We start from the raw sequence: 22,536 nt of genomic DNA, 5'->3' as shown, positions 1-22,536 counted from the left end.
CAGCTGTAGAAACTCTGCCAAATCAGATTGGAGCCTGGTGTAGCCATCTGGTTTTACCAGTCCTCAGTCAAATCGTCCAACCCATGCTAGCATGGAAAGTGGACGTTAAACGACGACGATGATGATGATGATGATTGTTATCACAAAGCTTAGTGTCAGTATTTTGAGTTTCTATCATTATCAACACTGTCTAGTTCAAGTATTGTGCTGTCATCAGTGTTTTGAACTTTTGTGTCAGTAGCCATCTGTAACATTTAGAAACTTCTAAATAGGTGTTTATAATCATTTTGGACATTACTGTTTTTCACACTTTGCTTTCCACTCACCTTTTCCTTTATAATAGTTTGAATTGGATGGCTTTGTAAAATTTGAAATATGAGCAATTTTTCTTTGTTTGTTTCTTTCTTTTTATTAGTTTGATTTCCTTACCATTCACTTCTCAACTTCAGAGTAGAAGTTGTGGTATCTGTTTTATAGATAGGCAACATTGTCAATCAGATTAATGTGTCTTGACTGAACTTAGAATGGTAGTACATTATCAATTTGGTATCTGAATTAATTGTTTCCTTATTGTTTCTGTTCAATTTCTTAGATGCTTGGTCATCATCTTGGGATTGGACAGTGGACTCCCAGAATCAAGATGAAGAAGAAGAGAATCATAATAGAAGAAAAGAGCATGAGACATGGCTACAAGATTCCATAATATCGCTATCACCAGCCAATGATTTATTGGCCATTGCTAATGAAGATCGTATTGTCCTTCTTGCTCGTAAGTCTCTTTACTTGAATTTTTTGATGTTTGCAGATTTTCTCTCTTTCTCTCTCTTACATAATCAAATATTTAATCATTTCAATGTTACTTGATTTACTTGCATATTTTCCTTTCTTTCTTTCTTATTGGTATCAATGTAATGTTGTTTATTGGAGTGGGAAGATTTTAATATTCGCACATGAATTGTTGAAATAAATAGCGTTACAACTGGTGGGAAGCTTTATCCTATTGCTAACTATTTGAACATAATAGTTAGCAATTATGTTCAATTTGTTTCCAATCAGACAATTGTGCTTATTGGTTAAGGTGTTCACCTCATGATCATAAGATTATAAGTTTAATTCCTGGAGGCACATTGTGTCCTTGAGCAAGACACTTTATTTCAATTGCTCCATTTCAATGAGCTGGCAAAAATAAGTTGTACCTGTAATTATCACATTCCATGTCATGCTGAGAACTATGTTAAGAGTATGTGTGTCTGTGGAGTGCTCAGCCACTTGCATGTTAATTTCATGGGCAGGCTGTTCTGATGACCATATCAACTCGAACACTTGTCATCATAACTGATGGAGTGCCAGTAATTAATTGTCAGTGTTTTTCTACTGTCAAGTGAAAATTAACTAGTAATGTGCCTTATTTTTTTCCCTAACTCAATAACAAGCAATTTTGAAATTCTCTTCATCACAGTGATCATAATTTTAAAAATAATCATTTGTTATTATTATCATCAACTTTTTTATCATAGAGTTGATATCATTTGTAACTCATCATCATTTTTATAATCTCGATACAACTACCATCATCATCAGATATCTACTTTCATTGTCATTCTTATCAGAATAAGGAAATTGGGAGGATAATACAGGTGGTTAGAAGCCATCCAAACTAATTTATTTATCTCTTATTTGATGTCTCAACATTCTACCTTCAATTTGCTTTACACCTCCCAGGAAGCTACTAACCCTTTTGTTATCAAACTGCCTGGCTTTAGAACACAAACATCTTGTTTTAAAGTGATCAAAATTAAAATCATCCATCAAAATTTCATGCTAATTTAAGTTTCAAGCACCAGCTTAATAATGACAAAATTATTTTACTTTAATTACTTCAGAAATTAGTTGAAACACAGTGTGTATATTTCAGCAGAAATATATTAATCAGAGGATTAAGTTGTGCCATAAAAGCAAAGCATATAATTTGACTTAGCTCATTCTAACTGAAAATAACTTCCATTCTTACTTAATGGTTAGTACTTTGTAATGGGAAATACATCTAGTTATAAAATATTTGCTTTAACTACATAAAAATAAGAAAATTTGTAAATATCACTTCCATCATTCCAGCATAAAAACATTGTTCGAAAAAATAACTACTTAGATCTGTTGTGAACTTTAGGATTCATAAGGCTGGACCTAAATCTGGTTTCCATGGTTTATAAGTGACTGAGATGGGATGCCAGTCTGTTACAGGGTTAACTTACAAGCTATTGCTGGAAATCATTTACAGCTGAATGACTGGAAGAATGTGAAATGAAGTGTTTTGTTCAAGAACACAACCCAAGTCCTGGAATGAAAACGATGATCTTATGATTGTGAGTACAACACCCTAACCACTAGGCTATGCACCAGTAGTTAGCCATGAGTCCAGTAAGATAAAACAAAAGAAAAAACATTCTTGTTTCATTCATTTTGACAACATTTTAGTTGAAAGAAAGAGTATTACTTTATATTTGCTTAAATATACCATTTTGGTGTGTCTCATTTTATAACCAGATTGTGGTAAAGAGAAAAATATGCCATTAAGACTACTCTCATCTGATAGTTAGACATGTGAGAGTTGTGTGGAGGCTGGAAAGAAGTGTAGTGGTCTGTTAGGTGTGTATTGCTAACTTTTATAAAAGACAGGGCACAACTGAGCTGCAAAAACAAATTAATGTTAAGAGCATTATTTTTTAGTCAATGTATATAGCAGAAAATACCAAAGCGATACAGGACATATGATTGCAGATGGAGGACAAGTAGTGAGTGAAGGAGTGCTGAAAAGAAGATAGAAGATGTGGGAAGAAGAAATGATGAGACCATAATCCATGATGCTGGGCCTCACAAATGCTATGACAAAAGATTGTGATCAGTGCCAGGTTACTGCTTGGTAGACCCAAATAAACTATCCCAGCATAGGAAAACAAATGTTAAAACATTATTGGTTATGGTTCATATTTGATAACATTTTTGTTTTGTAGAGAAATATGACCCCCAAGGTTCAGAAGAAAGTCTTGAATCCAAACTTAGTCCAGTGTGGCAAGGTTCATTGCGACAGGAAGAAGGGTAAGTGAATTTTTTTATGTGTAAATTATAAGGTTAGAAATATTTCTTAGGTCAATTTTTCTTATCACTAATCCTCTTTTTATTATTAGCTTAAATTTTAAAAGTTTTATTTGCACCAATCTTATAAAAACTACATAATATACCTTTCTTTTTTATTCTTTTTGGACAGCAACCACTGTGGGACAGCGTATTGAAAGGTTTTAGTTGATTATTTCAATCCCAGTAATTTGTCTGATTATTTGTTGTAAGATAGGAAAAGCAAAGTGGACATTGGCAAAAGGGGAGATAATTAATATCGTACGATATTATTATTGTTGCTGTTGTTGTTAAATACAAGATTCTATTTAACATTTTTCTTTATTTTTTGCAGTGAACAAATTACAGCGGTTTTGTGCTTACCTCTTGCATCTCAGAAAAAGTAAGCCTTTCGAATTTATTTTAGTTTTCATTCATGCTGGGATCATGTTTAGAGATTTTTCTATTTACATGTTAATTGAATCATCAACTTTTTGTATTATTGTACAGCTTGATTAATGATTATTCTCACAACTAATAGGAATGGGGCAACTTGTGTTACAGTTACAGAGGCAAGCCAGTCTTATGTGGAATTTAGGAAGTAGTGTTTCATAGACGCCCTAAATTCATTTGGTGTGTCTCGTTTTATAACCAGATTGTGGTAAAGAGAAAAATATGCCATTAAGACTACTCTCATTTCTATTTCCATAACTAAATTCTTCTTCCCTATTTTTAACACTGAGGTAATCATTAGAAAGTTGCAAATAATTTCTTCCTTAGACATCAGGGCAATTTTTGTTTTTTCCAAGACTGGAATATAGTCAAATCAATTGTAATACATTAGTGGTTGTATTTTATTAAATGATGGAAGGTTAAGTTGATCCTGGAAGGATTATAGCTCGGAGCAGGAATAGTTGAAACTAAACAGTATAAGAGTGTTTTTAGTTTGATATTCTATACACAGACTAACATTGCCAATACATTACATTAACATAAACAGCAATATTGATTTTTAATATTAACTAAAGGACATGGATTTTGTAGAAGAGATGTTAAACTCTAAAAAAATTTACTTTTCTTGTGTTGCATAACTGATCACCACTTAGATACCCAATGTCAGAAGGTATGCTATAAATTTCTAAGCATTCACTTATTTTATTCTGTTTATCTATATATATTGTATCTATATTGTTTTCACAGAAGCATGCAAGGAGCTCCAGATTGGACTTGTGTAATAGTTGGCTTTTCTTCGGGATACATTCGTATGTACACAGAGGTAAGACATAATTACTTAGTATTCAATGATTAGATAGCATGCAAGGAACTCCAGATTGGACTAGTGTAATAGTTAGCTTTTGTTCAGGATGCAGTTGTATGTATACAGAGGTAAGACATGATTACTTAGTATTCAATGATTAGATAGCTGACAAAGCTAGCGTTTGCAAGTAAAAGTATACATACAATATAAGTTGTACAATGCAGGGTTTTGTATGACATAGTGCACTTAGACGTCTGTAATCAGCAGAGATAGCATTATCTGGCAATCTAGAACTACCGTTCTCATTGTGGTTATATTTGTGCACATTGTCCTTATATTATATAGCATATCTGTGTACCCTTCAAAACAAGCAACCAACTACTAAGAAGCTGTAACATTGTGTGCAAGTTCAAAGTTACTTTTGCAAGTTGTATATACATTTGTGATCCCTCTCTATTTTTGGTATTGTCTTTTGGAATTATCAACTCCATTTTGAAACTAGCTGAGATACTTTCAATAACATCACGGTGCATTTCGTTTGCCTTAAGTCTCAATGCACAATAGTACTAATATCCTTGCTGCCACAATCCATATTAACCGTTTTGTTACCATATTTCATCTGAAATACATCTTTATTTCAGTGAAATTTGTAAATAATTAAGAATGTGGTAAAATAACTTGTCATTATTAAGCTGATTTTTGGAACATGAATCAGCATGAAATTTAAATGGGAAATTTTAATTTAGACCACTTTAAAATATGAAGGTTGTATCCTAGTAGCAGGGGTGGTCTCAGGTAGATTGGTATTGAAGGGCTAATTCCTAAATATGCTAATGTCTATCCAAGGCAGAGAATTAAATGTAAGCAATAATACAGATTTTGTTGTTTTGGGATGGTCATTTTTTTTTTGCTAATTGACCATATGTCCTATATACTTGATCTTCACTTCAACTTTATTATTATTCTTATTTTAGTGCTCTTTATCTTAAATCTTTCATCACACATTCTGTGACCGCTTTAGTATCTCTCCACTCCATGTGTCTCCTGTTCTGCTTCGTCCATTCTCTAAATGGACTAAACAGGAGGAGATACATGGAGTGGAGAGTCACTGAAGAGGTCACAGAATGTGTGACAAAGGATTTAAGAAGACCAAGTATATAGTGTATGTGGTTAATGGGGGCGGGGAACATGACCCTCCCCAAATCTAACAATATCTGTTTCAACATATACTTTCACATTAGCAAACTTGCAACACAAATACATAAACATAATAATACAGATATTTACCTTTTCTTTTTTTTCTTTTATATTCTCTTTTAAGGTTAATTTTTAAAAAAATTATATCTAATACTGTATTTTCTTTATAGAATGGAACATTATTGCTATCACAACTATTGCATGAGGAACCAGTTCAGAAGCTGAAATGCAAATCCTATGAAGCACCAAGATATCTTGGGATGGCTGAACAGGTAGAGTTGATATTGCATTTCATTTACTGGATTGAATTTGTATTTTGGTATGTATATGCATAATTATCTTTTCTATGAAATTTCGTTTGTGAAGCAAGTTCAGCTCTAATACCTAAATATACTTACTCATATCCTAAGTTTTTTTTGCCCAATTTCTACTTTGGGAGAAACTATCATGTGCTTCTGATTCAGTTGTCCCACTGTGTTGCACTTTGGGCAAGTGACTTCTGCTATAGCCTTGTGAGTGGATTTGGTAGAGAGAAAGTGAAAGAAGCTCATCATGTGTGTGTGTGTGCGTGCGTGTGTGCATGTTTATGTTTGTGTGTATTCTTGTCTGGAAATCACATGATAGTTGTCAATGAGTATCACCATCATACAAGTGATGTTGTTTGTTTCCAGTCCCTTGTGTAAAACAAGTCTGGCCATAGGAAAATACTACCTTGCTTAGAAACAGGTGAGGGGTGGAAAAGGAAGGACATCTAACCACAGAAAATCTGCCTCAACAAGTCCATCTGTCTTACCTATGCAAGCATGGAAAAGGGGATATTAAATGGCGATTAGTATTAAAATGGTCATCCAACTCTAGAAACCAGAATAAATCAAACTGGAATCTGGAGGACCTCTCCTGCTTGATAGCTTTGATCAAACCGTGCAACTCATACCAGCATGGAAATCAGATGTTTAAGGTTGATGATGATGATAGATGTATGTATATATAGTTAAAGATCGAAGCTCTATTTCTTGAAAAGGAAATATATTGAGATATGCATAATTACACATGATTTACATGACATCAGCATGATAGATTATATTTTGTCCTGTAAAAGTAGGGTTTATTTGAAGAATTTATATCACAAATATGACTCTGAAAAATAGTATCAGGCTCTCAAAATTCTTATTTTAATAAAGGAAAAGATGATAGAATAAACACATATTGCAAAGAAGATTTTGGGTAGATCATTAATGCTTATAAGTGAGCCAAAGTACTGTAACCCTATCTTACAGAAAACTCCACAGTATTCCACATCCAACCCCAAGTCTATGCAAAATAAAAAAATAAAGAATCAAATCAAGTCACCTTATTCTTAAAAATGCCTGAATCCCTCTTCATGGTATTTAAGTAACTGCAATTCTTGCCAAATTCTATGCTGCATATAACTACAATTCAAACAGTGTTATTGCTTGGAGTTGAAAACTGGAACTGAGCACTCCTCGGTTTGAGAAACAGAGTTTAACCTTGTTTTAGAAAGAATTTCTTGCTAAAACCTCTCTTAAGTTTTCTTGCTTTGATTTTCGGGCATAGTGGTACTTAATATCTCAAGTAGAGGTCAGAATTTCATGATTCTTATTTCTTATTATTTATTTGTTAATGACTTAATTAGAGAAACAGGACTTGGACTTAGAGAAACTAGAGTGACATTTTGGTGTCATCTGTACACACTAACTGTTTTATCAGGGTTTATTGATTCTGAGGGAGAGTGGAGTTATCACATGGTTGATATTGCATCAGTTTTGGGTATTGTTTGATATCTGTATTCCTTTAAACCCACTACAGTCAAATAAAGTTGAGTACAGGAAACCTTTAGGTGTGGATTTATAATCCTGGTTATTATAGATATATATTTTTAAATATCATCACATTTTTATAGAAATCATGCTTACACGATATACTTAAAGCAGAGAGGAGGAGTTGGGGAAAATTTATTGAAAATCTAAACTTCTTTTTAAGTGAAATTTTGTTCATATGTATTATTATTTTTCAGCATGAAGAATTAATGATTCTTTACAGGAAGGCTTTCCTTACAATAGATGGATTCAGCTTGTTTCAGTCTTTACGAGCCTGTCGAAACCAAGTGGCAAGGGGTAAGTGCCAACTATTATGTATTGTTCCATAGCTATTTTTTAATGTTTCTTCAATACATTAGGCCTTAATTCTTTGGAATAGTATGTAGTACTGAATGCAAACCTGACAAAATTATGTGACACATTGTGTGAGTGTATGTTAGTACACATTTGTATATAATGTATGTATATGCTGTATGTACCAGTATATAATGTGTCTGATGAACAAAACAACTTCAAAAATTTGCTCTCAACTTTTATTTTGTGTTATACAAAGACAATAAGTTTTATACTTGTCACTACAGTTATAAAAATATTTACTATAATTCATTAATTTCTTCACTGCTTTATTTCTGTTTATATCCCTGCTCATTTTTGGAAAGTGCATAAAACAAACAGACACAATAGATACACACACACACACACACACACACACACACACACACACACACATGCACACACACATCACTATACATCTGTTGCTAATCTTATTATTATTAGCCATACTATCATATTTTTAACCTTACAACTTTAATCCTTTTGTATTTAAACCAGCCATATCAGGCTCAAGTATTCTACCTATTTTCTTTTCAAACTGGCCAGATCTAGCCTCTCACACCTACTCTGCAGTATTATTCTAAAAATAAACAATCACATCATCAAAATCTCAAAGCTAAACAATAATACATAATTTATTCAAAACAAGGTGAATAAATAAGCATAGCCTTTGACAGAGTAACTTGAATGCTAAACAGGGTTGCCGATTTAGCATATTTTATGCGAGATCTAGCATTTTTTTTTCAGCATTTAGCAGAAAATTTTTGAATCTAGCATTTAGCAGGGAAAATAACAGGTTTAAAATTTTATTTAGCATTTTTCTCTGATCATGACATTTCCACAATAGTTACTCTTTTTCCTTCTTTTTCCTCCTTTTCTACTTTTGTTAATGTATCTTACAGCCAAATTTTAGTATTATCAGCTAGTGTTGAATTTTTGTTTCACTTTCATGAAACATCAAATTAAAGTTTATCAAGTTATGAACTTTTCCAACCCCCTCTCTCCATTTGAATACGGAGTGGTGCTGGTGGGGCGAGAGGGGAAAAGGTAACTCACTGCACAATAATGTAAATATGTTCCAAAGAATGAAAGCTTGGAAATTTGTCCTAACAATGCTTTATTCTGTTGTGATGAGTTTTATCATGACAGATTGACTGATTTACGTTCAGTTTGACTGTTTTAAAATAGGCCTGTGTCATTTCATTCTTGTTTTGGATTATATATCTTGTGTAGAAGTACGGGGGTGGCAGGGTCTCCTCCTTTATATTTCAACTTACTTTTTTTTTTCAAGTATTGTAGTTATATTTGTGGTTTTACCAATAAATATTAAATGTAAGACTGGAAGCGAAATATGATGTTCCCAGGTTTATATCAGAACACAGTTTTAGGATTTCTGCATATTTTACTTTTCCATTTATAAGTTGGCCACCCTGCATCCTGAATTAGTATTCTTCACCTCAAGAATTTGTAAGCAGCAAACATAAGAATTGTTAACGGCGAATGAAAGAATTGTTAGTGGCAAACTGATAATTTGTGTTTTCAATTTTATATTTTTATTTATCATTCAATTTATTTTCTTGCTTTCCACTACATTATAATGAGCAGAGAAAAAACAAAGTTGTACCAGCAAAAATTCTGAAAGGAATGGCTTAAGATGCCAGCGTTTACTAAGTGGTTGTGTGAAGTACCTAGTGACCAATCTAAAGCACATTGCAGATATTGTAGATGTAATATGTTGGCAAAATACTCTCTTTCTAGTAAGCCACTGTAAAGCAAAGAAACATGACATCAACTCCACAACAAATGATTCCTCTTGCCAATTTTATTGAAACCAAAAATGATAAGACATCTATGCTTGAAGCAAATTTAGCAATGTTTATTTGTCGCCACTCATCATTTAATAGCTGTGATCACTTAATAGAGTTATGTAAGAATTATATGTCTGATAGTGATATTATAACCAAAGTGAAGTTGCATCATACAAAATGTGCAAATGTTGTGAGAAATGTTCTATCTCCATATTTTGATGGAAATTTGATTTCTGATATAGGAGATAGAAAATTTAGCCTGTTATCATATATTAGAGTGACACTCGCAAAAAAGTGGTACATATCTCAGTATGGTATCTTTAGAAACGTGTGATGCAAATGACATTGTAGATGCCTTAAAAATTGAATTAGCAAAAAAGAAATTAGATATAAAAATTTACTGGCTATAGGAACCGACAATGCTAGAGTAATGATAGGAGTCAACAATTGTGTTTTCCAGAAATGAAAAGAAGTTCCATCATTACTTCTATTTAGATGTGTATGTCATTCTTTACAGTTGGCGGTATCCTACACTTGTACTTAATACCTGCCCATAAATTCAGAATTTTTAGTATCCAAAACCTATAAATGGTTCTCACATTCTTCAGCAAGACAAAGTGCCTACAAACAACTTTACCTTGCTATCAATGATAAAGAGCCTTTGAAGATTGTGAATTCTTGTACAACTAGGTGGCTGTCAACAGAACCAGCTTCAAATAGAATTTTAAGCCAATGGTTTGAATTGCAAACTCACTTCCAAACTACAACTACAAAAGAAAAATGCTTTACAGCACAAATGTTACATGAAATGTTTTGATTCTAGGAATGAATTTTACCTTTTATTTTTGCATCCAATTTTAAAACATGTTCAGGAAGTGAATAAACTGTTTGAATCAAACACTGTCAACAAAACAAAATTACTTGAAGATCTTTCAAATCTGTTGCTAATATGATCAAATCTGTTGCTTGCCAACATGTAGAATTGATGCTCTTGATCCTCATGCTTCTATTGAAAAATTTCTGGATCCTAAACCAAATTTAGGCTACAGGTTTGAGAGAAAGATAGCAGAAATGATTATCAAGAAAACTGTAACAGCCACCAAAGAAAATAATATTCGCAAAAGAGCACAACAATTTTTACTCTGCCTTTATAAAGAGCTCAGGCACCGTTTGCCAGAAAATATTAATATACTGAGGAATATCAAATGTTTTCAGTAGAGAATATTTTGCAGCATTTCAAAGAGCCAATTTTACCTGTCTTAGAAGCAATGCATTTAAATGAAGAAAAAAATTGCTTCAATTGAAAATCAGTTAAATAGCATTCATTTAGTTAAATGGAAAAATGCGACCAATACTGAGGCATTCTGGCTGGAAGTCTTGGAATGTAAAGATGCTACTGGAGGAAATCCTTTTAGAGATGTTGCAAATTTTGCCATTAATCTATTGACATTGCCAAACTCAAATGCAGAGGTTGAACAGTTGTTCAGTAGTATGGGTGTAATCAAATCAAAATTGAAAAACAAAATGCATCTTCCTATGCTTAGACCAATACTGTCTATAAAATATGGCCTGAAAAGATATGGCAAATGTTGCAAAAACTTTGATATTCCAAAACACATAATTAACAAGATAGGGACCTTGAATGTATACAGAAGTCAAGACCTAGGCACTGCAGCTGAAAGTGATCAAATCAGTAAAATTCAAGAAATTATTTCTCAATGCTGAATATAATTAAAGAAAGTAAATAAAAATGGAAATAAAAATTAAGCTTTTTGATATAATTTGTCTTTAGCATTTTTGTTTTTTCTTACTTAGCATTTTTTTGGTATTTTTTCTACTGAAATTTAGCAAAAAATTGTGAGTTAAAGTTGGCAACACTTTGCTAAAGGGTTAAATATGAATATGTCTTCTTCAGCTGCTGCTAGTCATAGTGAGTCATTCCTGCAAGCTCCACCTTTAGCATACAAAAAATGGGCTTTCCAAGACCAAGACCAAATTTTTGACCAGTGCAGCAGAGGTAAATAAAAATGTATTTTTTTAAAGTTTTAATTGTATTTTACTGTTGCCTTTTCATTGGTAATGTAGATGGTTGAGGTAGTAAAAGGATAGATCTGATGTGTTACAGTATCCAATGATTGGCACTTCCTAATCTGTTTTCATCAAATTTTGCTGTTATAGTAAAACCCTGCATGATGCCTGCTGTTATTTTGTGTTTTTACTGTAAAATAGTTTTTCTTTGATGCTTATTAAGGAAAAAAAAAACACTTTTTGTATCAGGTTGTTAGAAAGGGAAAAGTATAGGGATAATATTTAGCAAACTTTGAAGCCAAAAGGTACAGTATGTTCTTTCTAAAGTATATGTATATGCATATGAATGAGGACAGTTGCATCAAGAAATGCCGATCTCTATTTGTAGTGGGAACCTGTGGAAGGGGTAGACCCAGCAAGATGTGGGACAAAGGGGTGAAGAAGAACTTACAAATCTTGGGACTCACAGAGAGATTGACAGGGGACTGAGAATCCTGGCAGTTTGCCATGCTTGAAAAGACATGCCAAACTAAGTAAAAGCATGATTGCCCTTGCGACCCTCTCCAGCTGAGCATCCCTAATCTTGCAGGCTCGTAAGTGCTATTGCTACATAAAGGGCACCTATACTGGTGCTGCGTACAAACATCCATAAAGTGGTTGGTGTTAGGAAGGGTATCCAGCTGTAGAGACCATCCAAAACCGACATGGGCCTGCACAGCCCTTCAGCTGGTCAGCTTCTATCAAACTGTCCACCCCATACCAGCATGGAAAACAGATGTTAAGTGGTGATGATAATGTCTTTGAGAATAACCTGAAGGATAGTAAAAATGGGCAATACATGAATGAAAAAAAATTGAGAATTGAAGATTATTTTGTGAGGTGAAAGAATTTTTATATTGTTTAGTGTGAGTCAAACAAAGGCAGTGTAGCTGATGGCATATAAAAAAGTTGATACAAATTGTGTGCATCTCAGTCTGTGTGCCACTAGTAAATTCAGCAAACCAGGGATCTTTACAGTAATAGAGGAAAAAGCAAAGGCTGAATAGTATGTCTGAAGAGAATAAATGGATTAACCATTTCTGAATAACCATTTCGCTATCTCTATCGAGTTTCTTTTTCTAATTTCTTTATCCAATATACCAAATTGTTCACTTTATGGATAATGACTGTTTTCTCTTCCCTTTCAATCTAAGAAAGTTCTTCCTGTGTTCTCCACAATGTACTTCCTCAAACATGATAAAACTTAAAATACTACACAGTAGAGTATATTCAAATCCTGTAGAAAACTACCATCTCCTACAAAATACACACGTTTCACATATTTGTTTAAACTGAAAGTTTCTTTTTTCTTGTGTTATCAGGTATATGCAGCCCTAGTGCTTTTAGTCAAATGACAATTGCATCAAATGTGAAAGGATTTTATTCTGCTGTTCGTCTCTCACCACCTGCTACATCTCTTTATATCACATCCGGAAGTTTTCCATGTGTTGGCTTTTTCTATGCTGAGGAAGTAAGATTCTTTTATGATATCTGATAACCTTTCTGTTCTATTTGTATTTTCTAATCCATTTGATTCTATCATTTTTTTTCTTCCATTTATAATATTTTCTATTTTGATTCATCTGGGGTTAGACATCATTATAAATTCTTAAAGTTCCCCACAACTCAGCTGTGAAATTGAATTGTTGCTAAAATTATTTTGTGAAGTATCCTCCATTTGAGCAAAATTCTTAACTGATCAAGTTGTAGCCAAGCAGCTTCCTCAGTTTCTTTAACTCATCAGCCAACAAGCTTTTGTATGACTGGTTGATGTAAAAGGTTTGATGGGTTGGAATATTCTAAGTTATCCAGAATCAGTCTACAGTTATTCACCAATGAGATGCATGGGAGAGCTTTTTGTGAAGTGTCTTGTCAAAGACCACAATGCACTTCTTGCAATCAAATGCATACTCAGTAGTGATAATACATGAAATTGTATTTCATGTTATTATAGTATACACAGGGTGTTATATAACATATCACTGCAGTGTATGTGTCAATATATATAATATATCTATAGCTGAAGGTCAGCTGGTTGCAAGTGCTTGCTGAATATTTTTTATTTCAGTCATTTCCTTCTCCTAAATGGATTATCTTCACTACAACTGGTGAGCACCATCTACCCTTGACTATATTGGGTGACTGTTGACCCTCATCAGTTCCTCCACCCTTTAATGGGTCTTGTTTTTCATCCTGTAGGATGTCCAAAATCACTTTCCTCAACAAGCAAGCTCAGTGAAGTTGCTGGTTTAGTTACCAAAGACCACACCATACAACTGGTTGTACTGGGTTACACGTTACCAGTAGCACAAGAGCAATCTGACATACACATTATATATATATATATATATAGTTTTAGGTCTGTTTCTGCTTGCATGGTTTGGACAAATATGTTCAGACATTATTTTACAACCAGGTGCCCTTTCATTCTCTAACTCTTACTTATTATTCAAGTAAGGAATCACTTACTCCTTATAGCTCAAAAGACAACAAGAGCCTAGGCATTTTTCTTTTTTGACAGGAGAAGCTCAAGAGACCACTAGTCATACTTTCATACAAAATATGTGTCTGTGTATGTATGCATGCATGCATACTAAACCCAAAACCACATGGTTGATGGCAAACTACTCAACCACACCGCCATGCTTACATTTATAATGCATGAAATTGTTTTATACTATCACAGTATACATATGGTGTTATACAACATTCCTTTGCAGTATATTACATTCTGTCATATATAAAATTGTATTCTGTGGTATTATTTTATATAAGTTTCTTTCCTAAGTATGATTTCTCAGTTTTATAAGGGTGATCAGCTGAGAGCTTATAACAGTCATTCATTACCTAAAAGAACTGTAACAATATATAAGTATTCGTCATCAGTGTTCTTATATTTGTGTTGCTACAGTACCTTATTCTTGGCAAGTTTTGCTATTATATCCCATCAGATTTTTAAGCTCTTATTTGTTTTACAAAAAGAAAAGAAATTTTCTGTTGCACATACATGCAGATACACACACAAATAAATTATAATCAAGCAAACAAACTACAGTACTTCTTATTTTCTAATCTTTCATTTATAGGGAAGCATGCAACCCATCCTCTCAGATGTTGCATATGCTGTTGCTCACAAATTGAAGTCTGCATTTGTATCTGCTGCCAGGTAGATATTCATTTACAGTAATGTTTTTGTTTTGTGTAGCTGAACATTTAATATTCCTTTTATTTGGAAAACTGCTTTCTTTCATCAATAATCCACTCGATGATTTATTTTGCACCACCTGTATAACTGTTCTTTACTTTTCTTTTTATATTATGACAATAATAGAAAGAGAGTAATAATATAACCAAATGACAGAACACTGGTTTAGATGTTTTAGGGCATCTGATTTCTCAATACAAAATCATTCTAGAGTAAAGTTTTCTTTTCTTTTGAAATGTTAAAATAGTTATTAATAATTCGGTTAAACGTGCACACATACTCTCTCTCTCTCTCCCTCTCTCTTGTACAATATATGTCTCAAGCTTACTCAAAAGAAATGACATTATTACTGTAACAGCATATACTCATCTGATCTCACAATTGCTACTTAGCCTCCTCTATAAAATCATTTTATCAACTTTTCCCATCTGTTTTTCAATCCAAGTATTGACTCTTAATTCGTCTGTTGCAGTAAACACTATTGTTTAATATCTATTAAACAATAGATTTAAATTGTATCACTTTAGAATGGATCTGATTCCTACCCAATGCTCTGAACATGACTTTGAACAGGTTCAATGAAATGCAGATGAACATTATATCCAACAGATTTCCTCTTAGCTTTCTGAGAACCTGGTCAGGGATCATACATATGTTAGCAGCATGGTAGGATTTCATGCAACCTATTTACCACCTGTATCTAACATTCACAACCACATCAATAGGCAATTTTGTCATGAGAAGCGAACTTACATCTTTGAAAAAAGTTGTATTGGCAGAGGACTTTCATTTCCTGGGAGATTCAACCTTGTGAAAGGTGAGGTAAAATAAAGCGTCACATATACCACAAAACGGAAATGGTTAAAAGATGTTTTATTCAGAGAATACTTGGGTACTGTTAAATTAGGGTCACATGGAGTCAGGATAGGACCCTTGTCAGAAATATGGCTATAACAGATGACTAATCTCCAGCTAAATATGCCAGTTTGGCATATGTTACTCTATTGCTGGCAACTACTATTTATAGTGGATGACTTTGATTGTCATACCCAATCACTTAAGCAAAGCTAATAGTTTCAAATAGATGTACAGAGCCTTTAGTATCAAATCAATGCCGCATAGAAAGTTTAATTGAATTGATATGTTGGAGACTATGCCTTCCTATTTGTTTTCACTTCCTAGTACTTTTCTTGCCTTCACCCTGCAACTCCAGGAAGGAGATATACATAAGCTAGATTGTATCTTTTCCATTCTGAATTACTGTGAAGCCATGTATGTACTTTTACCTGCTACTAACTTGTCTTCCTTATAAGTAAGATATATCATGTATTTTATTTGTTACATATGCTACTACAGTATTAAACAACCAAAAAAGATAGTTTAGATTCAGTTACATTTTTATTACATTTTCTTTTATTATTATATTCTTTTTATCACTTTCTACTTTTTAATTTTTGTTTCAATTTTCTATTTTACAGTGGTTTGCTCGGATTTGGTTCTGAGAGTAAAGAAAAAAGGAGACCTAAGATTGAACCAGCAACCACACTACCATTAAGGTAAGGCTAAGAACAAACATCTGCAATACTATTGTAATTGGATTAACTATTCTGTGCTCTTCTTGTTTTGATACTTTTTTCTTTTATTGGTTGGATGGTTGTTTTAATGTGGATATCTATGTGTTATTGTTGCTATTGAGTAGCTCTAGTCTACACATCTTGAACATATAAGGTAACAACAATTAGTTTGGAGTGATTCACATAACTGCCATCTTCTATGTGGTAATTCAACTTGCTGGAAGTAGCAGACAAATTCTTTAATTCACACCATGCTGTTTTTTTTTTTTTAAAAATGAAAGGACACATCAGCCAATGTAGTCCAAGAAATACAAAAAGACATGGCAATAATGACTGGAATGCTTTGAATCGAGATTAAATAACAATAACTGGATGTGTCATACTCTAATCTCTGTCAAGATTTCACTGCGTCCTGTTATGTTTTGATATGTCCAGAGATTTAGATTTGGGCCAGGGAAGTGAACTCAATTGGTTTATGCAATCTATGAATTATCTGATGACTAACATCAGCAATTCAACATGTTTGGCTATTGTGAAACAATTTTGATTTACACATGTTTGTATTTCATGTTTGTCTTTAAGTGGAGGGACAATAAACTTAGTTATGCTGTTTTAATAATCTAGTGTTTTATTAGTGCATTTAATTGTTTGTGCCAGTGATTGGATATGTCATTACATAGATTACATAATTTGGGAGAGGCCATAGCTAGTCCTAACTATGGTTGCCAAGTCTCTGGAAATTGTCTATCATAATAGAAAAACAATGATTGTAAAGTAGAATTAAATTAGCTTTTAAAATATTGATTTTTTTTACTATGGTAGCCACTCTTAATAATTTTGAATATAATGGGTTTTTTTTTCACTGAGACACATCAAATTTAGTTTGGAAAGGACTGAACTCCAGTATGTTATTGGTGCTTATTTTATCAGCTTGAGTGGAATGAAATATAAAAATGATCCTGGTATAATTTTGACCTCAAAACAGTAAAATGCCAGGTTAAATAAAGTAAAGTATTTATATTCTATTTTATTAATGTTTAATCTAGAAAAAACAACTTTTAGTAATGTCCAGATAAAACATCAGTTGTTCCACTAAAATGCTTGACAATAGAAATGAGCATTTAGCCATACTGTTGATCACAGTACACTTTTGACTAGGCAGTTAGATCAGATCTTTGGAAATTCTGCTTCAGATACCATATAGCAATGGATAGAGATCACTGGAGATATGTTGTAAATACTTAACCTAATGAAAATAATAGTATTTATAATTGTAATACTGAATCATTTTCCATTACTCCCCCCCCCCAACCTGATTTATCTGTTTTGTCTTTTTAGTCTCTTTATATTGTATTCAGTGACTTTTTATTTTACAGTCTTCATCATCATCGTTGCCAACATCTTTTCTACTTTGTGTTTTTTTTTTTTCTCTATTTTCTTCCATCTTCTTGAGTAATGCTACAATCTTTATTCTCCATTTCATTCTGGAGAAATATTTCATTTGCAGCTCCTATTGTTGAATTAACCTCTTCACACACCACTCCTGCTGGCAGTATCTAACAGATACAACATACAACTACATTTTTAACTGTTAAACAGAGTTAACATGGTAATCCAAGTTGCGTTTCATTTGCAGGTTTGGTTTGCCAGATAAAAGAAGAATTGGAGAAAGTATTGTATTGTCTCCTAACAACAAGTATGCTGCTACAACAGATAGCTATGGACGTGTGATACTTCTTGATGTACAACGAGGCATTGGTATTCGAATGTGGAAAGGTTAGTTCATAGAATCTTAAATGTAATAAAGTTTATATTCTTACTGTTCCATTCTATCTGTGTGAACGTCTCTCTCTCCCTCTATATCTATCTATCTATCTCCCCTACTCTTATACAGAATCTTATTTTTGTTTCCATTCTATGCTGCACAGCACTTCAGTCTGTCCTTGGCTGCTGCCAGTAGCATTTCAGGTTTCCTATAAAAGGTTGCTATCTCTTCATTCAACTCCTTCTCCATCACTGGAAAAAAGATACTGTGAATTGTCTCCTACAACCCTTCTCTCCGTGCATCATAGTCAATTCAGATAGCAAGAGAAAGATTTGATTCAAGTGCTTGACTGGTACTTTATTTGTTGACCCCAGAAGTATGAAAGAAAAAGTTGAACTCAGAAGAGTTTGAACACCAGAGTACAAAGCCAAAACAAACATTGAATGCTATTCTATCTAATGCTCTAACAACTGTTCCAATTCACTGCCTTGCATAAAGAATACAAAAAAAAAAGAATTTTTACAAAGGCATCAGGTTTCATATTTAAAGAGGCGATGTGACTTTATCAGATTTTAATTTCTAAATAGAAATATTTGATTTATGAAATCAGTGCATTTAGAGAGAAAAGCTTAATAGCTTGAGTGAAACAGTTCCAAGTGGTAACAATGGTGGCAGCTGTGTTAGTCAGCCAAACCTGTAATCAGACTGATTTCAACCATGAAAAATACAGATATAATGTGTCTTATTATTTCCACTAATCTTGTTGTCTTTTTGATAAAGTAAAACAATGTCTTCTCTAGAGTTTTAAAATGATGTCTAGCTCCTTTTTTTCTTTTTTTGGGGAGTGGGGGTGGGGGTGATATAATGATTAGTCAAGTCAGCTCAGAGGTTACTTCTTGCTGCTATCAGAATTGATTCTTTCTGATTTTATGCTTAATTCTTTCTTATCTTAATCTGAACTAAATTCCATACTGTTGAGTTTTGTACAATATTTCAGGTACTATAGCGACAACCCTGGTGACATGAAAGTAATAGAGAATATAAGCTTGTTAATAATTAACTGCTGTAAGGGTAATGGAATAGCAAAAATAGTAGAGCACACAACTAAATACTTTTCAGTATTTAGTTGTCATTTTCAGTTTGTTGCAAAAATTGTGGCCTTTAGTTAATAATGAGCTCTTGTTGTCAAGGAAGTGCTTATATTTGAGGATGTGGTTTGAAGTGAATATAGTGCAGGCATGGCGGTGTGATTAAAGACTTCATTTCCCAGCTATATGGTTTCAAATTCAGTCCCACTGCATGTCACCTTGGGCAAATGTCTTCACTCTTGCTAGTGAATTTGGTAGACAGAAACTGAACGAAGCTTGTCATATATGTGTGTGTATGTCTAGGTGTGCATCTGTGTTTGTGCACTCTATGACAATTGCTACAGACAGTGTTATTGTTGTCACTTCTCTTATCAACCACTTGTCCACTTTCTTTGTGCTTTCATAGACATGTGAAATAAGATATCCTTTATGTAAAAAAAACTGGTAAAACGGCGTCTCAATAATATATTCATCTAACTCATGTTAGCATGGAAAAATGAACATGGAATGAACAAACCAACCTTCAATGGCCTTTTTTTGCACTCCTACTTTATGTCAGAAAAAATAGTGTTGGAAGCTCATTTAGAATGTATAGTTATCCAGAGCAGTTCTTCATGAAAAAAATAAGAAGAAATAATGTCACAGAACACACACACAAACACACAAAATATATTTATATATACTTGTTGATTGTATGTGTGTATGTTTTTACTATGTGTATGTATATATGTATGTGTGTATACACATACATATGCTTAGGTAAAACCCAGAAGCACTCACACATGCACATGCACTCAATATTAGTTTCAAATCTTGGCACCAGGCCAACAATTTCAGGGGAGGGGATAAGTTGATTACATCAACCCCAATGCTCAACTGGTACTTATTTTACTGACCCCCAAGAGGATGAGAGGAAAAGTCAACCTCATTAGAATTTAAACTCAGAAGGCAAAGATGGATGAAATGCCACTAAGCATTTTGTCCAGCCTTGCTGCCTTATATGCACTCAGTATTAAGTTCTTAGTAGCTCCTATTCACTCATAAGTTAGACCATTGACTGATGCTACTTAGCTATTGTTGCTCCTGTAAATTACTAATAGTACTTCAGCCTTTGTCATGTTTACCTTCAATTATTTTTTACTCTAGTCCACTTTACCAAGTTTTATATGTTTTATACTGTTTGTAACAAATTTTTGACCCTGTTTCTCATTACAGAGGTTTAAAAACTACTGCCTGTATTGGCAGTAAATGGTTTCTCTCTCGATACAAAAGGTAGAATAAATGAGACATGTGTGAGCTGTGTGATGACAGTGAAAAAGGGCAGTGAATGAAAAACATCTGCATCAGTTAGAAAATGACAAGTTGAAAATCATCCATTATATATGCAATTATTAATTTATAAGTGTATTAGGAATAGCTTCAATTTTGAAGTATGCATAAAAAGCTTTGGTCAGTGTTTGTTGGAGAGATAATAATGCTATGTATCAGAGGAAATTGAGTGAGGAAGTCTAGTCAGTATTATTGAAGACTGAATGTGCAAGTCAAGATGAGAATGCAGGCTTTCCTATTAATGTCATCATAGAGAAATTCAGCTTGTATGGATTGTATCATAGTTAAAGCAGCACTTTGTACCATATTGGCAAGGTTAACAGTCAGAAAACAGTAAGAATCAACAAATTTGGTACAATGATAGTATTATATTGTTTACTTACTTTACTTTCATTTAGGCTACCGTGATGCTCAAGTTGGTTGGGTGCAAGTGAAAGAAGAGAAAAGCCAATGTACCAACCCTCAGAAAATGCAGCGACTTGCTCAGTTTCTTGTTATATATGCTCCAAGACGAGGTATCCTCGAGGTATGATGTATAAGTCATTATTTTCATCACCATCATAAGTTTGATACTCCATCCAATTTTCCACTGTATGGGTTGATTGAGTCTGCAATATAACAATTTTCAAGACTCTCATTCTTGAACCTTGATAAATTTCCCCTAGTCTTTTCCTTAGATCTTCAACACAAAAATACAGTTCACCTATCTGGTCAGGCCATCTTTGTAGATAGAATCTCTTCTTTCCTAACAAACTGAAATTAAACAGTATGATGGAGTATGTTGAATGTTTACAGACTAAGGTTGAATGAAGAATGTTCAGTTTGCTGTAGCTAACTCAACAAATCAGCAATAGTTATGAAAAAATATTTCTATTTTTATTTTTTATTTTATTTTTTCACAGGTGTGGACTGCTGTATATGGTCCAAGAGTTGCTGCATTCAATGTGTGTAAACGATGTCGCTTAATATGTCAAGGGTATGGTATGATGGGACTGAACAATGTCACAAGTCGAGATACTAAGACCAAAACATTCCAGATTGCTCTTGTTGATACAAATGGCTTCATTAAAACAATAGATGTGCCTTTTCATCTTGCTCTCAGGTAACTTGCATTTTCTTCTGTTAAAATTTATATAAATACACAGGCACATACATCTTGTACATTCTTCAGTTTGGTTATTCATTCTATCTAGGTACACACACACACACACACACACAGACATATGTTGAAAGAATACATGTCTACATGCACCACAAAATATCATGTCTGATAAGCACATGCCTACACAAATGTACACCAAAAGTTGATTGGTCGTTGTGTGCATCCTCACATACTGCAATGTCTTTCTTTGCAGAAGACTTTATATAATTTGATGTCAATTTGAAGTTGCATACTAAATATAAAATACTATACATATTAATGTGTTGTACATTGTGTGTTTTAATTGTTCTATGTTATTATGTATAATATATTATTTTTATGCGTGCATGTGTGTAATAATAGCTGATATGAATATTAGTTGGCTGGTTGGTTGGTTTCTCCTGTCCTACTTTATATTGTATAAAGAGAGGAAGCATGAGAGTAAAAGAGAGATACAGAGAGTTAATATAAGAGTTGCAAGATAAGAACATATACTAGGCTTAGTTGCAGATACTGAGTAAACAAAAACACTATACACAAACACAATGTGAGAGAAAAATGCATAGAAACAAAGGAAGAGGAGTTATACATATGAGAAATTTATTTTAAGGTAATAAATATTTTTCTCTTGAAAATTAGTATTTATTTCATCATGCTTTTACATGCACCAAGAAATTTGATAAAAGTTAAATTACAATTATTTTATGTATACCATATTTCATGATATTACCCCATGATAACAAAAGCATACTTCCACAGTAACCTTTCATATGATTGGTAACACTCTAGTATAAATGTGTGTGTGTGTGTATAACTAAATAT

At 33.2% G+C, this 22,536-nt stretch overlaps 1 protein-coding gene across 2 annotated transcripts in view; it reads left to right on the top strand.

The window, feature by feature from the left end:
* The window catches only part of LOC106879836 (rab3 GTPase-activating protein non-catalytic subunit), a 74,447-nt gene that overhangs the window by 4,947 nt on the left and 46,964 nt on the right, over window positions 1–22,536 (top strand). For both annotated transcript variants that reach the window (XM_014929541.2, XM_014929540.2), the window contains exons 2-14: window positions 593–769; window positions 3,012–3,096; window positions 3,467–3,514; window positions 4,312–4,387; window positions 5,737–5,838; window positions 7,602–7,701; window positions 11,461–11,562; window positions 12,935–13,083; window positions 14,699–14,778; window positions 16,296–16,373; window positions 18,028–18,167; window positions 20,972–21,099; window positions 21,476–21,675. In XM_014929541.2, the coding sequence (XP_014785027.1) occupies window positions 593–769; window positions 3,012–3,096; window positions 3,467–3,514; window positions 4,312–4,387; window positions 5,737–5,838; window positions 7,602–7,701; window positions 11,461–11,562; window positions 12,935–13,083; window positions 14,699–14,778; window positions 16,296–16,373; window positions 18,028–18,167; window positions 20,972–21,099; window positions 21,476–21,675 (1,465 nt within the window). The remainder of the gene's footprint in view (window positions 1–592; window positions 770–3,011; window positions 3,097–3,466; window positions 3,515–4,311; window positions 4,388–5,736; window positions 5,839–7,601; window positions 7,702–11,460; window positions 11,563–12,934; window positions 13,084–14,698; window positions 14,779–16,295; window positions 16,374–18,027; window positions 18,168–20,971; window positions 21,100–21,475; window positions 21,676–22,536) is intronic.

The sequence above is a fragment of the Octopus bimaculoides genome, chromosome 11 (assembly GCF_001194135.2).
Source record: "Octopus bimaculoides isolate UCB-OBI-ISO-001 chromosome 11, ASM119413v2, whole genome shotgun sequence".
NCBI lineage: Eukaryota > Metazoa > Mollusca > Cephalopoda > Octopoda > Octopodidae > Octopus > Octopus bimaculoides.
Note: the sequence above shows the minus strand (reverse complement) of the source record. Positions and strands in the feature narration are given on the sequence as shown.